Source organism: Prionailurus bengalensis, chromosome E4, assembly GCF_016509475.1.
Source record: "Prionailurus bengalensis isolate Pbe53 chromosome E4, Fcat_Pben_1.1_paternal_pri, whole genome shotgun sequence".
Taxonomy (NCBI): Eukaryota; Metazoa; Chordata; class Mammalia; order Carnivora; family Felidae; genus Prionailurus; species Prionailurus bengalensis.
Window position 1 is genome coordinate 25,036,550 of NC_057360.1, and position 21,166 is coordinate 25,057,715.

At 39.9% G+C, this 21,166-nt stretch overlaps 1 protein-coding gene across 1 annotated transcript in view; it reads left to right on the forward strand.

Annotated features, from left to right (window-relative positions):
* The first annotated feature begins 10,093 nt into the window (after window positions 1-10,093).
* The window catches only part of SHCBP1L (SHC binding and spindle associated 1 like), a 37,340-nt gene continuing 26,267 nt past the window's right edge, over window positions 10,094-21,166 (forward strand). The window contains exons 1-2 of the mRNA XM_043567869.1: window positions 10,094-10,657; window positions 12,345-12,494. Coding sequence (XP_043423804.1) covers window positions 10,229-10,657; window positions 12,345-12,494 — 579 coding nt within the window. The 5' untranslated portion in view covers window positions 10,094-10,228. The remainder of the gene's footprint in view (window positions 10,658-12,344; window positions 12,495-21,166) is intronic.

Sequence of the window (21,166 nt, forward strand, 5' to 3'; positions counted from 1 at the left end):
TATTATTATGGGTAGTACATAATACTATAAGAAAATGGGAAGGCACTGAGTCTACGATCTATATAAAATATGTGCAAAGTTCATAGATGGAGGCTCAAAGTTGAAAGAGGCATGGTTCTTGCATTCTGAGCAGGAAACCAAGCATGGAAGATAAACACATGAACAACTGTGATACAGGGCAGATACTAGGGGAAGGGAGACATGAGGAAATTCCAGGCAGGAATGGAGCTGCTTGAACAAAAGCCCAAAGGTAATAAATGGCATGAAAGGTATGGGATAAGGAGACAAGGCTAGAAAAGAAACATGGACCAATTCATGGAGTGCTTTCAATTCTTGGCTGGGGAGATGTACTTGATTACGAATGCAATGAAATCTCCGGTTGTTTTATACCCAGGAGGGGGTGTATGTCCCAAGCCATCCCCAATCATTATACCTCAAGCCATTCCATTATTTACCCTCTGATCCTACCTTCTTTAAAAAGGCATTAACTTTTCAAGGCTACAAGATAAAATGAATTACATTGATAAGTCAAATTGGTACCTGCTTTGAACTAGCCTTGCCTGGAGTTTTCCAATTCTCCATTACTATTGGGGAAGGGGGCTTTTTAACTCTAAACAAGCAAGAGCCAGTTAGAAGTATTCAATGTCTCAAGTTTCTCGGCATTCATGAGGCAAAGACATGGCTGCTCTTCTCATTTACCTCTCCACTGGCATGTTTCTTTCCTCTTATTCTCTCCGAGATCAAAGAGAAGGGCATGGAGAAATCCTGTTTAAGTCAAACAGTTCCTTATCTAAAATGTAGCTCACTTCCCCTTTCCTTAGTGCTTGGTATGTTCCCTCCAGCAACAAATCCCACAGAAGAAAGATGGGTGAGTGACACCCTAGAAACAGTGTTTGTTCCCTCAGCCGGCTCTGATCTGGCAGGAGCCCCAGGTCAGCCGGTGCTCTGGCACCTCTTACCCAGCAGCAATTCCTTCACTTGGTGAGCCTTCCAAACCTCCAACCAATAAGTTGACTTATGAAATATGTTCACCAGTAAAACATACCTACGGCTTAGATTTGTAATATATATTAAATGAATCTGAGTTAAGATTCCAAAACATATTCCAAAAGAAATCGAATTTGGAATTGCTAGTGATGGGGAACAAACACACTACTGCAAAAACTTTGGTGCGACTCTGCATAAGTTCATGCTCCCTAAGTTTTCAAAACCAGAATAGGAAACTCACTTGTTCTACTGAGTATCTGTTTGCTTCGCTAATACATGCAATATGAACTATCCATTGTTTTTTAAACTATCCATTATTTTTTAAAAAGCATTGGGGTTTATTGGCCCATATAATTGAGGAGTCCAGAAGTGGTTCCAAGCTTCAGGCATAGTTGGATCAGGGCTCTGGCTTTCCTTCTTTCTGTTTCTTGTTTGTGCTGGCTTTGCATCAGTCTGGCTTCCTTCATGATTGCGAGATGGCTCTCAGCAGTCGAACTACTTGTTGGAAAGTGATCTTATGATTTCACTGGTAGTTTAATGAACTGTTTTACTTTCCTTCAAAATCTAGCACGTGCTGCATTATTACACAAAGATACAGTCTTCGGCAAATGGTTCCTCAAAGTATCAAAGTGCTGAAGCTCCAAACTTGTGGTGCTGGACAGTGGGTAAGGGTTAAGTCACCACGGGTGCCATGGGTATCCTCCATGCTGAGCCCATGTGGTCTCTTCAAATTAGATAGCTGGGCTGGTTACATGTCAGGGGAGCAGCCAAGCCTTTGCTTATTTGGGACCTCTGGCATTTGGGGCTAAACTCTCTTATATTACTATGTGACCATTGTTCTTCAGAGTCCTTCCATTACTGGTTACTTTTAAGGAGTTTGAAAAATAAAGCAATAGATATAGTAAAATGTTAAGACCTATTTCTTTTTTTTTTTAAGTTCATTGTCTTAAGTAATCTCCACACTCAATGTGGGGCTCAAACTCACGACCCCGAGATCAAGAGTTGCACGCTCTTCTGACTGAGCCAGCCAGGCATCCCAGGACCTATTTCTATGGGCAGGGAGGACACCTGAGCAATAATGTGAAAGGAAAGGTCATGGGGTTCATTCCCTATCATTATATTTTAATATGTAGGGCTGTTCTATTTCTAGTCCAATTTAGGGTAAATGAACTAATTTGCATGACTGCCTGAAACAGCATTGACGACATGTTCTCTCTGGCATAACCTGTGTTTTTAGTGTGCAAGTGCTAATATGTGTGTGGACTGTGTGTGGGGGTGAGGGGGATGGTCACGGAAGTGAGAATTAGTAACATAAACTAAGCGCAACTATGTGACAACCATGGTTTTAAGTTTTGTTTTTTTTTAATTTTTGTTTTCAATTTTGAACTTTTTATATACATTATCTCATTTAACTCTCATAACCACCCAATGATATGATATCTATCTTATTTCCACTTATAGATGGAGAAACTGAAGTTCAGAAAGGCAAGTATATTTCTCAAGGTTGCACAGCGAGAAAGGGGTTGAGCCTAGGTGTCAGTCTCTAAAGCCTGAGGACTAAACCGCTAGTGTGTACCTGGCTTCTAGTATTCTTTCCCCTGAAGTATATTGTTTAATATTCTCGCTGGTAGTGTGACAAAAGATGTCTCCCACCTCCATGCAGTGCCCTTTGAGAAGCCTTTTCTCTGAGAATTCCATAGAATCACAGTTTAGTGTCAGGGATAAAACAGCTTGCCCAAGCCTTTCTTCCCCACCGGAAACATTTCATTTCCTCCAGTATAATGACCTTCTTCCCTTTTCATATAATTCAACATGCTTCAAGCTCAGACAAAGAGCTATTTGATTCTTTAAAATATATTTCTCTGACTGTGAAAGAAATACATGCAAATTGGAAACTTCTGGAAAAAATAAAACATGGAAATCTGTAAAGAACCACACAAAACACCCTAACACTCCTCAGACAATGCCTTTAACAATTTTGTGCATTTTCTTCCAGCATATACAGCTTCATGTTTTGGGGGTTTTTCATATATGGTTATGTGGTGAACATGTTTCCATAATTCTTGAGGGCGACACCTTTTCTTTTTTTTTTTCTTGATCAACATTGTATTTTCAGGCATCACAGCAGTGCCTGGCATGTAACAAAAAGCATCTAATTAGTAATATCTAATTATTTGATTTAATAAATATTCATTGATCTAATGACTGACATTATATACCTTCTGAAACTTTTTTTTTTTAATTTTTTTTTCAACGTTTATTTATTTTTGGGACAGAGAGAGACAGAGCATGAACGGGGGAGGGGCAGAGAGAGAGGGAGACACAGAATCGGAAACAGGCTCCAGGCTCCGAGCCATCAGCCCAGAGCCCGACGCGGGGCTCGAACTCACGGACCGCAAGATCGTGACCTGGCTGAAGTCGGACGCTTAACCGACTGCGCCACCCAGGCGCCCCTGAAACTTTTTAAAGACCAGATGATTACAAATCTCTGAGATAAAACGTAACTGTAAAATCACATTAAGAGAGTGTATAACAGGGGCACCTGAGTGGCTCAGTTGGTTAAGCGTCTGACTTCGGCTCAGGTCACGATCTCACTGTTTGTGGGTTCAAGCCCCACATCAGGCTCTGTGCTGACAGCTCAGAGCTCGAAGCCTGCTTTGGATTCTGTGTCTCCCTCTCTCTGCCCCTCTCCTGCTCACGCCTGTCTCTCAAAAATAAATAAACGTTAAAAAAAAATTTTTTTAAAGACAGTGCATATCATTTTCAGACGTTTTATCAGGGTAAAGGCAAAATGGTGCAACGCAAAGAACCCTGGGGCAGAAGTCAAGCTGGCAGCCTCGATAGCTTAGCTCAGCCACTGCACATATAACAGCACACGCTCCATTGTACCTCTTAAGACTTCAGCTTCCTCATTTGTGACGTGAAGGGGTGGATTGGACGGCTTGCTAAGATTACCTTCTATTGTTACCCACATCATTTTCCCTCTTTGAAAGGGTATTCCTATAGTGTATAAATATAGTTTATTTTTAAACATTTAAGTAATTCAGAACTACACAGGGTAAAACGTGAAATTTCCCATTTGCAAACACCCCCGTCCTCAAAACCACTGTCCTCCTTACAGTTAGTACAGTTTGATGTCTGTAGGTCTTTCCATCCTTTTTCTATGCTTGTATATATGTCCAAATACAAATATGAAATTTAAAAAACCACAAATGGGATCATATTATATGCATTAGTCTGAGAATTGCTTCCCTCCCTGCCCATTTTCCCTACCATATGCCTTTGGGGCTCTTTCTAAGTCAGGGCATCTAGATTGGCCTCATTTGGATAAAATGGATGTATCATCAGTGATTTAGGCATTCCACCAGACGTAGGTAGATCATTTCCAGTTTTATACTATTATAAGCAATGCTACAGTAAATACCCTGTACTGCATAGTGTCTTGATTAAGAGCATAAACTCTTTAGTCAGACTGCCTGTATTTGAATCCTGGCTCCAACACTCATGGCTGTTACTTAACCTCTCTCCCTGTTTCCTCATCATGAAGTGAGGATCGCTGGGCTATTTTTAGAATGACATTAGTCAATATATGTAGAGTTCTTCAACCTATCTGGCACCTATTAAGTGCTAAATGTTATTATCGTCACTATAATTATTACATATACCTTTAAGCACATATACCAGCATTTCTGGGCAACTGATGTCTAAAGATGGCATTCTGGACTGAAGTTAGACACATTGAACATTTTGAAAGATTTTGTCAAATTGCCTTCCTGAATGTCTTTAACAATATCTACTCCTGTCAACAGTGGTTGAGAATGAGTATCTTACACTGGCCATCATCAATTTAAAATATTTGCCCTACTATTAAATATCTATGTACTTTTCAAAATACAGGCTAATTAGCTATTGTCATTGTCATTCTTAGTGTCCTTTACTGTTAGATTGAAATGTAAGACTTCTGAGCATTATTAAGGCAAGTTTGGGCCATTAGCTTTGTACCAGGGAAGGTATTGTCAGTGGTTTTAGGCTATTCCTTGTCCATATCCTGTATTGCCTCTCTTTAGTGGAATCCATGTGCCATGAAACATGTCTGGTGATTCTTTTGTGTGTGTGTGATTAATGTAAAATTAAATTACAACCTTGTATTTCCCTCAAAAAGAGCTAAAAACAATAGAGCACAAAACAAGTATCAGGGAGTTAGTACACACTGCCAAAGCTTGAAGATGTAGCAGAACATCACGTGTGTGGTTAAAGAAGTGTGAGACATTAGAGAAATGTGTCTGCGCTTGTCCTCCAGCAAAGTGGTGTGCAGTCTGCTTCTGAGTCAGGGCTGGAGCTGGCTGGGCTAAAGGATCACTTTAGGCTCCACCTAGCCCTTTGGGATTGGGGCCCTCAAACAGCCCAAAAGCTCTCTAGTGCCCTCTTCTGGCCAAAAATGAGGAGTTACATGCCTTCCAAAAGAGCCGCGCTGACCTAGGGGGGTCCCATCAGAGTATTTGTTCTCAAAGTTAAGGTCACAGAGTTAAGGAAGAGGGAACTGTTAGTGTCCTAAGAGAGGAAAATTTAAAGTAGTTGGGAATAAATTGCTGAATGAAGTGCTTATTAATATTTATTTGTTTATTCAATCGAGAAAAACAAATGGAAAAACAAATAAATACAACAGCATTTCGCAGAATCCTATCCAAAACGATAAAAACAATCTCCGTCATACAAAACTTCGAAAATTCCTGAATCCCCCGATGTACCCAGTTAGTGTTTTCTGACCAACGTCAGCCCTATTTAGATGCTTATCGTGTAAGGAAACATGAAGATAATACGTTAGTAGTATTATGGACTTTCAAAAACTGTAGTTACTCCTTATTTACCTGTGTTCCACATACCTGAATTGCCCTCCGGAAATAACTGGGTGATGGAAAAAACTTTCTTTCCCTTGCAACTACCAAAGTCCAAGATTTTCCTCTTGACCTCCTTTAGATCCTTACTCAAATGCCACCTACGAGTGAGACCTCCCCTCTCAACTCTGTGAAAATTGTATCCCCAGCCCTACCCTCACAAACTCCCGCATCTCTGCTCCCTGCCATATATTTTTATCATTCTCATAGCACTTACCTCTATACATTTTACTTTTCCAAATTGCCTTTAATTCACATACCATACAATTCACCTATTTAACACATGCAACTCAATGGTTTTTAGTGTATTCTCAAAGTTGTACAATTTTCATTACAATCAATTGTAGTACATTCTCATCACCCCCAAAAGAACTCCTGGACCCATTAGCAATCAGTTCCCATTTCCCCTCAAACCATCCCACTGCCCCTAGTCCAAGGCAATCACTAGTCTGCTTCTGTCCTTACAGATTTACCTATTCAGGACATTTCATACAAATGGAATCATATGTTCTGTGGGCTTTTGTGACTGACTTCATTCACTCAGCATGTTTTCGAGGTTCTTCCACGTTGTGTGTATCAGTTCTTCATTTCTTCTTCTTCTTCTTTTTGTTTTTAGTACTTCATCTCTTTTAATGGCCAAATAATATTTCATTGTGTGGATTACACCACATTTCCTTTTTCTGTTTATCAACTGATGGACACTTGAGTTCTGTTCAGTTTTTGAGTATTGTAATAAGCTGCTCTGAACATTCTTGTGCAAGTTTTTGTGTGGACATGTTTTGTTTCTCTTGGGAATTTTACTTTAAAAAATTGTTTATTTTTTATCTCCCCATTCAGAATGTAAGCTCAGAGATTTTTATGTTTTTTGCTATATCCCCAGCACCTAATGCCAGCCCAAAGTGGATGAGCAATACATAACTATAACATGAAAAAAAAAAAAGTGTTCTTTTCTCTTTGCTGCCCCAGTCCCTCTTAATTCTGGTCCCAGCCCGTCCCCTGAATTCATGTTGATCATCACCAGGAGGAAAGGAAGGTGAATCCACCAGGTCTCTAATGTCTCTCCAGTACATCTCCCCAGTCCCAGAGCTAGTTTTATTACACTCCAGGCCCTACTACATCTCTGTACTTCTATCAAGTAGATCTGTTCTACTGACGCCAAGTCCCTACTCTAGATAATAATGAAACATCAAGGGAACTCTGAACCTGGGTGGATCTCTGAGATGTCAGTGAGTCTTATCTATTTTTGTTTTGCCTACGGCCAGCTGTTATTATTATTTATCAGTGCTTTGTTCTTTCCCACTGAGAGCAAAAAAGAAAAAAAGATCTCAAAGGGTTACTGTTCAGGGACTGAAAGATTATAAGAATTTATAAGCCTACTTTCTGCTTCATAGTGACCTAGGAAGAGAAGAAGGTTTGATAAGAAACATTTTTCTGATAGACAATAATGAGTTCTGATTTTAAAATAAGCTTTTGTAATTTATCTTTTTAAGTTTGTTTTGAGAGAGAGCCAGTGAGCAAGCATGTGCATGCAAACATGTGAGTTGGGGAGGGGCAGAGAGAAAGGGAGACAGAGAATCCCAAGAAGGCTCCACACTGTCAGTGCTGAGCCTGAGGCTGGGCTCCAAAATGACCTGAGCTCAAATCAAGAGTGGGACGCTTAACCAACTGAGCCACCCAGGTGCCCCAAAGCTTTTGTAACTTACATCATTTGTATATTGGAGACAGCCTGTGGATTTAACCTAGAGCTCCCCCACACAGCCCAACACAAAGACAGTTAACAGCCTGTGAATATTCACATTAATCTGTAGAATTTAATCCACATGCTATGTAAGTCCCGCAGCGGACGTAAAGATGAGTAGAACCTGATCCTGAGTGGGTATCAAGGAAGTAACATCTTAGGGGAGGAGAAAACATATACACATTTCAACTCAGATGTTGGAAAAAATATTTCTTATACTCCTGTAGTAGGACACTTCTTAAAACTTTTACTAGTTATGTGCAAGGACTGTGCTAAGTACCGGGGATAAAAAATATCTGTCCCTGTACATGAAGTGTTTTCAGTGTGTCTAATACTGCAGAAAGTACTCTGAGAGGCACAGAGGAGAAAAATGCTAGTTCTGAAGAGAGATATGTATTGGAATCTGGCCTAGGAGAATTTTGACAGGTTGAGACAAGCAGGAAGGACATTTGAAGTGAAGCAAGATAGAACAATGGCTACAGGTCAGATCCTTGGAAACAAGAGATAAAGAAAGATGTCCAGGACCTTAGATTTCTCAAGTTCAATTTTGCCATAGCCAGGCACCCCCCTGCCATAGCCAGGTCTTTGTAAGAAACAAGACCAGAGGTTCTGGCCATGAAACCCGGTGTGGACACTAGCCCACGTATGCAGGCACCACAGATTCTCTTGTACCTCTTAGTCCTGAGCCCACACACACCTGGCAGCAGCCTGCCCTTTCCACCTGGGGCCCCGATCGACAACCAACACTTCAGTGGGAAGGAAAAGCCAATTCAAGGAAAAGCCTCCAAAGAAAAAGAGGGGAAATGAGTTTTTACCCCCCAAGACAGAGAATAGAGCAGGCCTCATGTACCACCCAAAGCCCTGCTAGTTAGAAGCACTAATAAAATGTGAGAATTGTTTTAACTGCTGTAGGAAGGCAGATGCTGATTCAACCTTGATGGGGTATGCCTCAGGCACTACCTCAGCAGCAAAACTCCACCACAAACTGTTACTCACCATTTTATTGGCAAGGAAAAGGCCTTAAAGGGGAGGAGAGGGGCACCTGGGTGGCTCAGTCGGTTAAGCTTCGGACTTTGGCTCAGGTCATGGTCTCACGGTTCATGAGCTCAAGCCCTGCTTTGGGTTCTGTGCTGACAGCTCAGAGCCTGGAGCCTGCTTCCGATTCTGTGTCTCCCTCTCTCTCTGCCCCTCCCCTTACTTGCACTCTGTCTCTCTCTCTCTCAAAAACAAACATTTAAAAAACAATTTTTAATAAGAAAAGATTATGAGGATAGGAATTCTGTCTTTTATTTCTATATCTTTGGCATCTATGCATTGCCTGGCACATAGTAGGTTTCTACAAATCTTTGCTTGTGGTGTGCGGTTTTTGTTTTTTGGGTGTTTTTGGTTTGTTTTTGGGGGATTTTGTTTTGGAAGCTTTTGAAGAAATGCTAGCATATCTAGTTTTTACTTGTGGTGAGTGAAATCTGTGGCTAGGTACAATTTTAAACAAAATCCAAGACTCCTGAGAAAAGGAATAAACTTAGAGTCAAAACATGATAAATGTTGTAATTACTCCCTGAACTACAGTAACATGAATACTAATATTTTCCTCAAAATAAACTCCAAACTTAACACAGTGTCCTTCCAGATAAGTGTGAAGGGAGGCAGGTGTTTTCCCAATGCTGTTCTTTGTGGGAGCTGTTGGCCCTAGCACAGTACTTCAGGGCTGGAGTGTAAACAGAAAGTATTCCAACTGGATCCATGTACTTTTAACAGTAATGTAACAGAAACCAGTGGTCTCTGTTCTTCTCCAAAATGCGTTATCTTGAGCAGACCTCTACTGTGAGGGCATTTGTAGTTTGCACACAGCAAAATTTCCAGCTGGAAATTTGAGTCTAGTTGAACGGTTTCATAAAATAATCGTTTATGAGAATTTTGAGCAGCACAGCAGAGACATGAAAATAGACTAACGTATCCTTTGCGACAGAAAATGAGTGTCTTGTTCAAAATGTAAAGCAAGCTTTCTTTTGGGACCCGTGTGACTAGATAGGGTAAAATCTAGGTCTCTGGATTTGTCACTTGAGTGTCCTTTGGTTATGAACACAGGTACTATGGTCTCCAGTGTAAAAACTAAATTTTCTTTCTGGTTGTGTTTGCACAGACACGCGTGTGTGTATGGTGGTAGGAGGTGTATTAGTTAGGTCCTGATGACCTGGGAGGGGGGGAGGGGGGGTGACTCACAAGTACCCTGAAGACGTAGGAGGGCCCTGCGGGGAGAATTCTGTCACCGGGTGGTTCCACGGGGAACGGCGACGCGCAGTAGGGGGAGCATTATGCGTGGGGGCGCCATCTAGCGGGAGCGCCGCGACGAGTGCCTCACGCTCCACCTCGGCCCCGCCCCGCAGCACCCCGCGCGTCCCCCCACCCCGCTCCCGCCCCGAGCCGCGCCCCCCAGCCCCCACCCCCACCCGAACACCCCATCCCCCACCTCACTCACCCCTGCCTGGCGCCGCTCGAGGTCCCTGCGCTCGTTGCGGGCTCCGCAGGTGCTGCCGGCCCATTGGCCAGCGGGCTCCGGGCGGGAAAAGCGGCCAACGGCCGCAGCCGGCCCTTGCGGTGTGGGGAGATGGCGTCGGGGGCCAGGGCTCCCGGGCCGGAGGACTCCGTCCGGACCGCCAGCCCCGACAGGCGAGGCGAGAAAGGGGTGTCCGCGCCCACCGGGGCGGTAGGGACCCTGAAGAGCGCCGCATCCCGGGTGCGGTCGGTGGTGGCGTCCCCGCGCCCGGTGAAGGCGAAGGCGGGCCGGGAGGCGGCCCGGAGGCGGCTGCAGCTCCTGCCGGCCTCTCACGCCCAAGGCCGGGCCGAGGGGGCCGAGGTGGGGGAGGAGGAGGAGGAGGGGGCGGAGGTGGAGGAGGACGAGCCCCTCCTGTCGGTGCCGGAGGAGGATGAAGAGGAGGCGCGGCCGTTGCCCCCAGTCTGCATGTTCCCCATGAGGGGGATGTGGCGCGACGAGAAGGTGGCGCTCTACTGCGACGAGGTGCTGCAGGGCTGTAAGGTGAGAGGCCGGCGCGAGGAAGCGGGGTCCTCCCCGCGGGGCACCGACAGAGCCTGCGGTTCCCAGAGTTCAGGTGACTCGGCGTCGGCGGGGCCTCCGCCTTCCCCGGGGCACCCGGCCCGGCCCCAGCGCGTTACCGTTAGGAGTTCCGTCCCAAAGGCCATCACCGATTAGGGGGGCGGCGCGGTGGAGCGCTTCCCAGCTTTCTGGGAGCTTCCAACACCCGGAGATCGATAGGCCTCACCGGTGCCCAGGTTTACAGCTTACGTTTTCCCATTTGACGATTTGAGATACGATGACTTAGCCTTGACTTCCACCGGACAGTACTGAACGTGTCGACACTTTGTGGCTCCCGGACTGAACAGGTCTACACTTCGCGGTTCCCAGACGTGAGTCTGCGATGTGGAATGGTGTTTCGGATCCAAGATCCGTCGGTACCTGGCAACACTGACTAGAGCAAAGATGATTCTAACCTATTTTGTTGTTGTTTTTTAAGTTATAGCAAGAGATTTTGTGTACAAAGCTATTCATTGCACCGATAATAATCAGAATTGAAAAATAGAAACTTAATTTCCAACGGATGGGGCAGGTAAAGAACCTGTGGGGGCTGCGGGGCACCTGGATGGCTCAGTCGGTTGAGCATCCGACTTGGGCTCAGGTCATGATGTCCGAGTTCACGAGTTCGAGTCCCATGTCGGGCTCTGTCAGATTCTGTGTCTCCCTCTTTCTCTGTTCTGCCCCCACTTGCGCGCTCTCTCTCTCTCTCTCAAAAGTAAATAAACATTAAGAAAAATTTTAAACAAAAAAATAAAAACACCATTACAATAAAACTAGGACACTATTAATGGCCTAATTATATCTGATACTGAGGGTTGGAGAAGATGAAGTCTCTGAAAGGCAGTTGAAAAACGTTTATATATATAAATTATTGTGTCATTAAGCAGAGGTGTAATGACTGAGTTTCACAGTAGTTGAGGTAGCTGAATTGAAATTTAAAAAATCAAATGGGCAGCATTTATTGAATGCTTAATATGCTTGTTTGTTTATAGAGTGGAGTGCTGTCTTAAATTTTTATGTATGAATATGTTTTAAATAGGTTATTATATCTCTAAAGTTCAAAAAATAATTGCTATTTTTAATATGATAATTACTATTTTTAAGGGTATAATTGCAGTTCTTCCTCCTCAGTGGATTAATAAAACAAATTACTTAAATATAAATAACAAGTAGATGTCTCAGCACTGAATGACTCTATTGAGTGAATAGATCTTTTTAAGGTTTTAATGTTTATGATATTTCCAGTAAACATAAATTCAGTTAAAATCTATGACTTTCCAGGTTTTTAAAGTTATGTAAGGGTATATTGGTCCCATATTTAAATAGAAATCAGTAGGGGCGCCTGGGTGGCGCAGTCGGTTAAGCGTCCGACTTCAGCCAGGTCACCATCTCGTGGTCCGTGAGTTCGAGCCCCGCGTCAGGCTCTGGGTTGATGGTTCAGAGCCTGGAGCCTGTTTCCGATTCTGTGTCTCCCTCTCTCTCTCTGCCCCTCTCCCGTTCATGCTCTGTCTCTCTCTGTCCCAAAAATAAATAAATGTTGAAAAAAAATTAAAAAAAAAAATAAATAAATAGAAATCAGTAAAAATATTTATACATATCCTTCTACATATATATTTTTTTCTTTTGCTAGGCAGAAGATGCTGATGGGGCTATGAGTAAATATCTGTCAGAAAAATTAAAGTTGAAAGACAAATGGCTTGGCGTCTGGAAGACTAATCCTGAGTTATTCTTTGTGAAATATGAAGAAGCTTCTATCCCTTTTGTTGGTATACTGGTTGAGGTAAATAATTTTTACCTGATCTTTGTTCTTTTGAGTGAAATTATCAGTTCTTTTTATGACGAAAATATGACCTTACTAATTTGTTGCTTTGATACGTAAACAGAGATTGACAAAGATTGTGTCCATTTTAAGTTTCTAAGCAAATTAATAGCATAAAAAGAAGTTGGGGTGCCTGGGTGGCTCAGTTGGTTAAGCGTCCAACTTCAGCTCAGGTCATGACCTCACAGTTTTGTATGTTCAAGCTCCTCATCGGGCTCTGTGCTGACAGCTCAGAGCCTGGAGCCTGTTTCAGATTCTGTCTCCCTCTCTCTGCCCCTCCCCTGCTCACACTCTGTCTATCTTTCTAAAAAATAAATAAACATAAAAAAATTAAAATATAAATAAAAAGAAAGGGGGATATTAGCATCCATTTACCTGTGCACAGTTAATCATTAAATGGAATCTACTGTATCAGACAATATTTATTAGCTTAGTTTCAGTTGCTTAAATAACAAAAGTGAATTTCTTTTTTTTTTTAATGTTTATTTATTTTGGGGAGAGAGAGTGCGCAAGTGGGGAAGGGGCAGATAGAGGGAGACACAGAATCTGAAGCAGACTCCAGGCTCTGAGCTGTCAGCACAGAGCCTGACGTGGGGCTTGAACTCACGCACCGTGAGATCATGACCTGATCCCAAATCAGATGCTTAACTGACTGAGCCACCCAGGTGCCCCTCAAAAGTGCATTTCTTTAAAATTAGTAATTTAGGCTGTAACAGACTTGGGCCCCCTTTTCCCATCATTTCCCTTTAATCTTCATTTATCTGAATTATGAGGTTAGTTAGATTAGGACAGAAATAGTGGATCAGAAAACTATTGGTAAAATTTGAAATTTCTTCCTATGAAAAGGTACCCTTTTAGTATAATGCATCAACTTCCAACACTTCATCTGGTAAGATTTTGCTTTTTTAAGTCTATTTTATAGGTTAAATATTGTGGCATATTTGATGTCATAAGTTTGATTCCCTTAGAGATTAATTATCCTTGTATAGACGTTAATATCTATAATCACAAATGGTATCCTTGCCTCAGATATTTCAAATCTGCTGTTTTGGTCACAAGAAAAATTTGTGTTTGAAATTCATTACATTGCACACTACCTGAAAACAATTCAATTCTATGTTCTATGGAAAAGTAAGTTAGTGGTATTTTTACAGATAAAGAATGGCATATTTTCAATCATAGAGACTACAAAAAAAATAATAGAAACGTGGGATTTATTTTTCAATAATGTTCTGTTTTTAGTGTTCTTTGAGGTTTGCTTATCTCCAGATTTTGTGTAGCTTTTCCCTGGAACTTTCATGACTTCTCTGACTTTTTCATGTGGATAAAATAAGAGGAGGTAGTACTATATCATTATCTTAAATATATATATATATTGGTAGCATAAGTTTGGGATTTTTTTAGTCAAGTTATGTGGAAGCCTGATACACACATCACATTAAAGCAGGGCATTTCTGACTGAAATAAAGAGGATGGTATTCTAGCATATGGTTGGCTTGGCTTTTCTCAACACTTCATGATAGACGCTCTACTCTATAAAACCTTTAAAGATCCTTAAAATTACCTAGAAATTCTATCAAGTTCTAAGGTTTTACATGCAATCCATTGATTATTTGCTGTCTTTTCCACTCCAAAAGTAGCAAGCAGGATCACAGATAGGTTGCTTTAGAATCTGCTAGGGGTTTGCCAAAGACCTTTAATCATTAGAAAGATAGGAAGAAAATGGGGAGAACACAGGGAAAAGCAGAATAGTATATTGGCAGATTCTAATTCTTTGAATAATGTGGCAGTGAAGCTAGCTCTTGGGACCTTTTTAAGGTAGTGCTGCACAATTCAGACATTGTTTTGTCTGCCTTTGCTTCTTTAATCTTACTTGGATTGAAGTATCAACAGTGCTATATAATTCTCCTTGTTCTGAAGTCACAATAAATTATTCCTACGGACCTCATTCTCTGAGTCTTTTTCTTTAGATGCTCTATTAGTTTTCTATTGCTGCTGCAACAATTCACCATAAGTTTGGTGGCTTAAGCAATACAAATGTATTATCTCACAATTCTATAGAAAAAAATCTAACATGGGCCCAGTAAGCTAAAATGAAGATGTAGGCAAGGCTGCATTCCCTTCTGGAGGCTCTAGGGGAGAATCTGTTTCCTTGCCTTTTCCAGCCTCTAGGAGCTGCCTGCATTCCATGACTTGTCTCCTTCATCCAACTTCAAAGTCTTTCTCAGACCGTATCTCTCTGGTTCTTTGCAGGTTGGAAAGGTGCATGTCTTTTAAGACTTGTGATTAGAATGGGCCTAACTTGGTAATTTAGGATAACTTTCCCATCTCAATTCCTTAACCTTAATCACATTTGCAAAGTCCCTTTTACCATGTAAAGTAATATATTCACAGATTCCCAGGATAAAGGCATGGATATCTTTGAGGGCCATTATTCTGCCTGCTACAGATTCACACAATAACAAGGAAAAAATTTGGAAACATATGATTGGAAGGAAATCTGGCATATCTTCAATCTTGGTTACAAAGTGCTCCACAAATTAAGGAAACTGTTTTATAACCTTTGTAGAAAATAGTTTGCCAAGGGGCGTTTGGGTGGCTCAGTTGGTTAAGCGTCCGACGTCAGCTCAGGTCATGATCTCACAGTCCATGAGTTTGAGTCCCATGTCGGGCTCTGTGCTGACAGCTGGGAGCCTGGAGCCTGCTTTGGATTCTGTGTCTCCCTCTCTCTCTGCCCCTCCCCTGCTCATGCTCTGTCTCTCTCTGTCTCAAAAATAAATAAAGACATTAAAAAAAAAAAGAAAAGAAAGAAAATAGTTTGCCAAAATATATTAAGAATTTTAAAATAGTTCACCCATTATATTTCAGTTACTTCAATAAAGCTAGAAAAAATAAAAATAAATAGACCCCCCCTACAGAAAAATAAATAAAAATGAAAATGAAAAAGTTCATTTCTAGAAATTTATTCTACAGAAATCAGAAATGCAGAAAAAGATTTATATATTGAGGGATCAAAGTGATATTTATAAAATTAAAAATTGGGAATACCATAAAACTTTAATAATAGGATGCTGGTCAAATAAAGGATGATATAAGATAGGATATTATGTAGTTGTAAAACTTATATTAACAAAAAACTTTTAGTGATTTAGGAAAGTGCTCAATGTGTATGTAAGATAAAAGATTATAGAACTAGATATGCAGTGCGATCCAATTATGTAACTTATATAAGTATGTAGAATGAAGCTGGAAAAGGTCAATGGTGGTTGTTTACCTTTGTTGATAGGATTATGGTTGATTTTTAAACATCTGTATATAAAGCATGTATAGTCACTATCAGTAAGCTTAGAGAATCTTTAACTTTTTTTTTAAGGTTTATTTATTTATTTTGAGAGGGAGAGCGAGCAAGCAAACAAGGAGCAGAGAGAGAGGGAGAGAGAGAGAGAATCCCAAGCAGGCTCCGCACTGTCAGCACGGAGCCCAATATGGGACCAAACTCACGAACCACAAGATCATGACCTGAATCAAAATTAAGAGTTGGATGCTTAACCAACTAAACCACTCAGGTGCCCCTAAAGTTTTTATTTAAATTCCAGTTAGTTAACATACAGTGTAATATTAGTTTCAGGTACACAATATAGTGATTCAACATTTCCATACAACACCCAATGCTCATCACAAGTGCACTCCTTAATCCCCATCACCTATTTAACCCATCCCCCCACCAATCTCCCCTCTGGTCACCATCAATTTGTTCTCTAGTTAAGAGTCTGTTTCTTGGTTTGTCTCCCTCTCTTTTTTTCCCCCTTTGCTCATTTGTTTTGTTTCTTAAATTCCATAAATGAGTGAAATCATATGGTATTTGTCTTTCTCTGACTGACTTATTTCACTTAGCATAATACTCTCTAGCTTTATCCATGTCGTTGCAAATGGCAAGATTTTTTTCTTTTTTATGAATAACAGGCCATTGTGTATATATACCACGCCTTCTTTATCCATTCATCAATTGATGGACACTGTTTCCATAATTTGGCTATTGTAGATAATGCTGCTATAAACCTTGGGGTGCATGTATCCCTTTGAATTAGTATTTTTGTATTTTTGGGTAAATATCTAGCAGTACAATTTCTGGATCACAGAGTTCATAGAGTAGTTCTATTTTTAACTTTTTGAGGAAACTCCATACTGTTTTCCAGAGTGGCTGCTCCAGTTTGCTTTCCCACCAGCAGTGCAAGAGGGTTCCCCTTTCTCTGCATCTTTTACCAACACCTGTTGTTTTTTGTAGTGCTGATTTTAGCCATTCTGACAGGTGTGAGGGGATATCTTCTTGTAATTTTGATTTGTATTTCCCTGATTATCAGTGATGCTGAGCATCTTTTCATGTATCGATTGGCCATCTGAATGTCTTTTTTGGAGAAATGTTTGTTCATGTCTTCTGCCTATTTTTTAATTGGATTATTCAGTTTTGGGGTGTTGAGTTTTGTAAGTTCTTTATATATTTTGGATACTAATCCTTTATTTGATATGTCATTTGCAATTATCTTCTATCATTCAGTATGTTGCCTTTTAGTTTTGTTGCTTGTTTCCTTCACTGTGCAGAAGCTTTTTATTTTGATGAAATCCCAATAGTTTATTTTTGCCTTTGTTTCCCTTGGCTTAGGAGACATATCTAGAAAGAAGTTGCTATGGCTGATGTTAAAGAGATTACTGCCTGTATTCTCCTCTAGGATTTTTATAGTTTTAGATCTCACATTTAGGTCTTTAATCCATTTTGAATTTATTTTGGTGTATGGTATAAGAAAATGGTCCAGTTTCAATAATTACTTTGAATGTTAAAAAACTAAATTCTCCAATAAAAATACATAGGGTGACAAAATGGAATAAAAAGCAAGACCCATCCGTATGCTGTCTACAAGAGACTCATTTCAGACCTAAAGACACGTGCAGATAAAAGTGAAGGGACATAAATGCATTTATCATGCAACTGGAAGTGAAAATAAATCAGGTAGCAATACTTATATCAGACAAAATAGACTTTAAAACAAAGACTGCAATGAGACAAAGGACACTACATAATCATAAAGGAAACAATCCACCAAGAAGATATAAGAATTATGAATATTTATGCACTCAAAATGGGAGCATCCAAATACATTAAACAGCTAATAACAAAAATAAAGGAAGTAATTGATAGTAATATTATAATTAACACTCCACTTACATTAATGTATAGATTACCAGACAAAATCAAAAAAGAAACTGTAGCTTTGAATGACACACAGGACCAGGTGGATCTAACAGATATATTCAGAACATTCCAACCTAAAACCGTGGAATACGCATTCTTTTCAAATGCACATGGAACATTATCCAGAATAGATCACACATGTTAGGCCACAAAACAAGTCTCAGAAATTCCGAAGTCATACCATCTTTTCCCAACCACAATGCTGTGAAACTAGAAATCAACCACAAGAAAGAATCTAAAAAGACCACAAATACCTGAAGGTTAAATAACATGCTACTAAACAATGATGGGTTAGCCAAGAAATCAAAGAGGAAATAAAAAATTACATGGAGACAAATGAAATTGAAAACACCAGCATCCAAAATCTTTGGGATGAAGCAAAAGCTGTTCTAAGAAGTTTATAGCAATACAAGTCCACCTCAAGAAGCAAGAAAAATCTCAAACAACCTAACCTTACACCTAAATGAGCTAGACAAGGAACAAACAAAACCCCAAGCAAGTAGAATGCAGGAGTTGGTAAAGATTAGAGCAGAATAAATGAAACAGAAACTAAAAAAAAAAAAAAAACAATAAAAGGGATCTATGAAACCAGGAGTTGGTTCTTGGAAAAGGTAAACAAAATTGATACACCTTCAGCCAGCTCATTAAAAGAGACAGAGAGAACTCAAAATCAGAAATAGAAAAGGAGAAATAACAACTAACACCACAAATACAAAAGATGCTAAGAATATTATGGAAAGTTATATGCCAAAAAATTGAACAACCTAGAAGAAGTAGATCAATTCCTAGAAATATATAACCTACCAAAGCTGAAGCAGGAAGAAACAGAAAATTTGAACAGAACAATTATCAGCAATGAAATTGAATTGGTAATCAAAAAAACTCCCAACAAACAAAAGTCCAAGACCAGAGGGCTTCAAAGGTGAATTCCACTAAACATTTAAAGAGACAATACATATTCTGCTCAAACTATCCCCGCCCCCGCCAAAAAAAAAGAAGAAGAGGAAGGAAAGCTTTCAAATTCATTCTAGGAGGCCAGCATTACTCTGATACCAAAACCAGATACCAAAACTATACCAAAAAAAGGGGGGGGGGGCACCTGGGTGGCTCAGTCAGCTGTATCTGATTCTCAGTTTCGACGCAAGTCATGGTCTCACAATTTCATGAGTTCAAGCCCCACATCGGGCTCTATGCCAACAGTGCAGAGCCTACTTGTGATTCTCTCTCTCACCCTCTCTCTCTCTGCCCCTTCCCTGCTCATGCTGTCTGTCTCTCTCAAAATAAATAAATAAACTTTAAAAAAATTTAAAGAGAGAGAGAGAGAGCACTACAGGCCAATATCTCTGATGAACATGGATGCAAAAATCCTCACCAAATATTAGCAAACTGAGTCCAACAATACATTAAAAATATTACCACAACCAAGTGGGATTCATTCCTAGGATGTGTTATTGAGTACTCACAAATCAATTAATGTGGTACATAACATCAGTAAGACAAAGGATATCCATTCATGATAAAAACCCTCAACAAAGTAAGTTTAGAGGAAACATACTTCAACACAATAAAAACTATATATGAAAAATCGAGAGCTAACATCATTTTCACTGGTGAAAAACAGAGCTTTTTCCCCTAAGGTCAGGAACAAGACATGAATGTCCACTCTCACCACTTTTATTCAACATATTACTGGCAGTCCTAGCCACAGCAATCAGACAACAAAAAGAAATAACAAACATCCAGATTGGTAAGAAAGAAGTAAAACTTTATGACTTGATACTATATATAGAAAATCCTGAAGATTCCACCAAAATACTAGAACTGATTGTTCAGCAAAGTTTCAGGATACAAAATCAGTATACAGAAATGTGTTGCTTTTCTATACACTAATACTGAAGTAGCAGAGAAATTAAGAAAACAGTTTCATTTACAATTGCACCAAAAATAAGAAAATACCCAGGAATAAACTTAACCAAGAAGGTGAAAGACCTGTACTCTGAAAACTAGAAAACAATGATGAAAGAAATTGAAGATGACACAAAAAATGGAAAGATATTCCATGTTTCTCGATTGGGAGAACAAATATTGTTAAAATGTCCACACTACCCAAAAGTAATCTACAGATTTAATGCAATCTCTATCAAAATAACAATAGCATTTTTCGCAGAACTAGAATAAGTCATCCAAAAATTTGTACAGAACTATAAATTCCATTGGCTTTGGATAGCCAAAGAAATCTTGAAAAAGAAGAACAAAACTGTAGGTATCATAATCCAAGATTTCGAAATATACTTTATAAAGTGGTAGTAATCAAAACAGTATGGTATTGGCACAAAAACAGACACATAGATCAATGGAATATAATAGAAAACCCCAAAATAAACTATATGGTCAATTAATCTTTGACAAAGGAGGCAAGAATATGCAATGAGAAAAAGATTGTCTCTTCAACAAATTGTGCTAGGAAAACTGGACAGCAACATGCCAAAGGATGAAACTGGACCTCTTTTCACACCATACACAAAAATAAACTCAGGATGAATTAAAGACCTAAATGTTAGATCTGAAACCATAAAAATCCTAGAACAGAGCACAGGCAGTAATTTCTCTGACATCAGGCATAGTAACATTTTTCTAGATAGGTCTCTTGAGCCAAGGGAAACAATAGCAAAAATAAACTATTGGGACTTGACCAAAATAGAAAGCTCCTGTACAGTGAAAGAAACAAGCAAAAAAACTAAAAGATAACCTAATGAATGGGAGAAGATATTTGCAAATGACATTTCTGCTAAAGGGTTAGTATCTAAAATATATAAAGAACTTATAAAAGTCACCACTCAAAAAGCAAATAATGCAGTTATAAAATGGGCACAAGACATGAACAGACATTTCTCCAAAGAAGACATTCAGATGGCCAACAGACATGAAAACATGAAAAGATATTCATCACTCATCATCAGAGATATACAATGAGATATTACCTCACACCTTTGAGAATGGCTAAAATCAGAAACAGGAAACAACAGTGTTGATGAAAATGTGGAGAAAGAGGAATACTTTTGCACTGTTGGTGGGAATGCAAACTGGTACAGCCATTGGAAGACAGTATGGAGGTTCCTCAAAAAACTAAAAATGGAAATAGTGATCCAGTATTCATACTACAGGGTATTTATTCAAAGAATACAAAAACGCTACTTCAAAAGGATAAATTCACCCCTGTGTTTATTGCAGAATTGTTCACAATAGCCAAATTATGTAAGCAGGTCAAGTGTGCAGTGACAGATAAGTGGATAAAGACAATGTGTGGGTGTGTGTGTGCGTAACAGAATATTATGAAGCCACACACACACAAAAAAAAGAATGAAATCTTGCCATTTGCAACAAC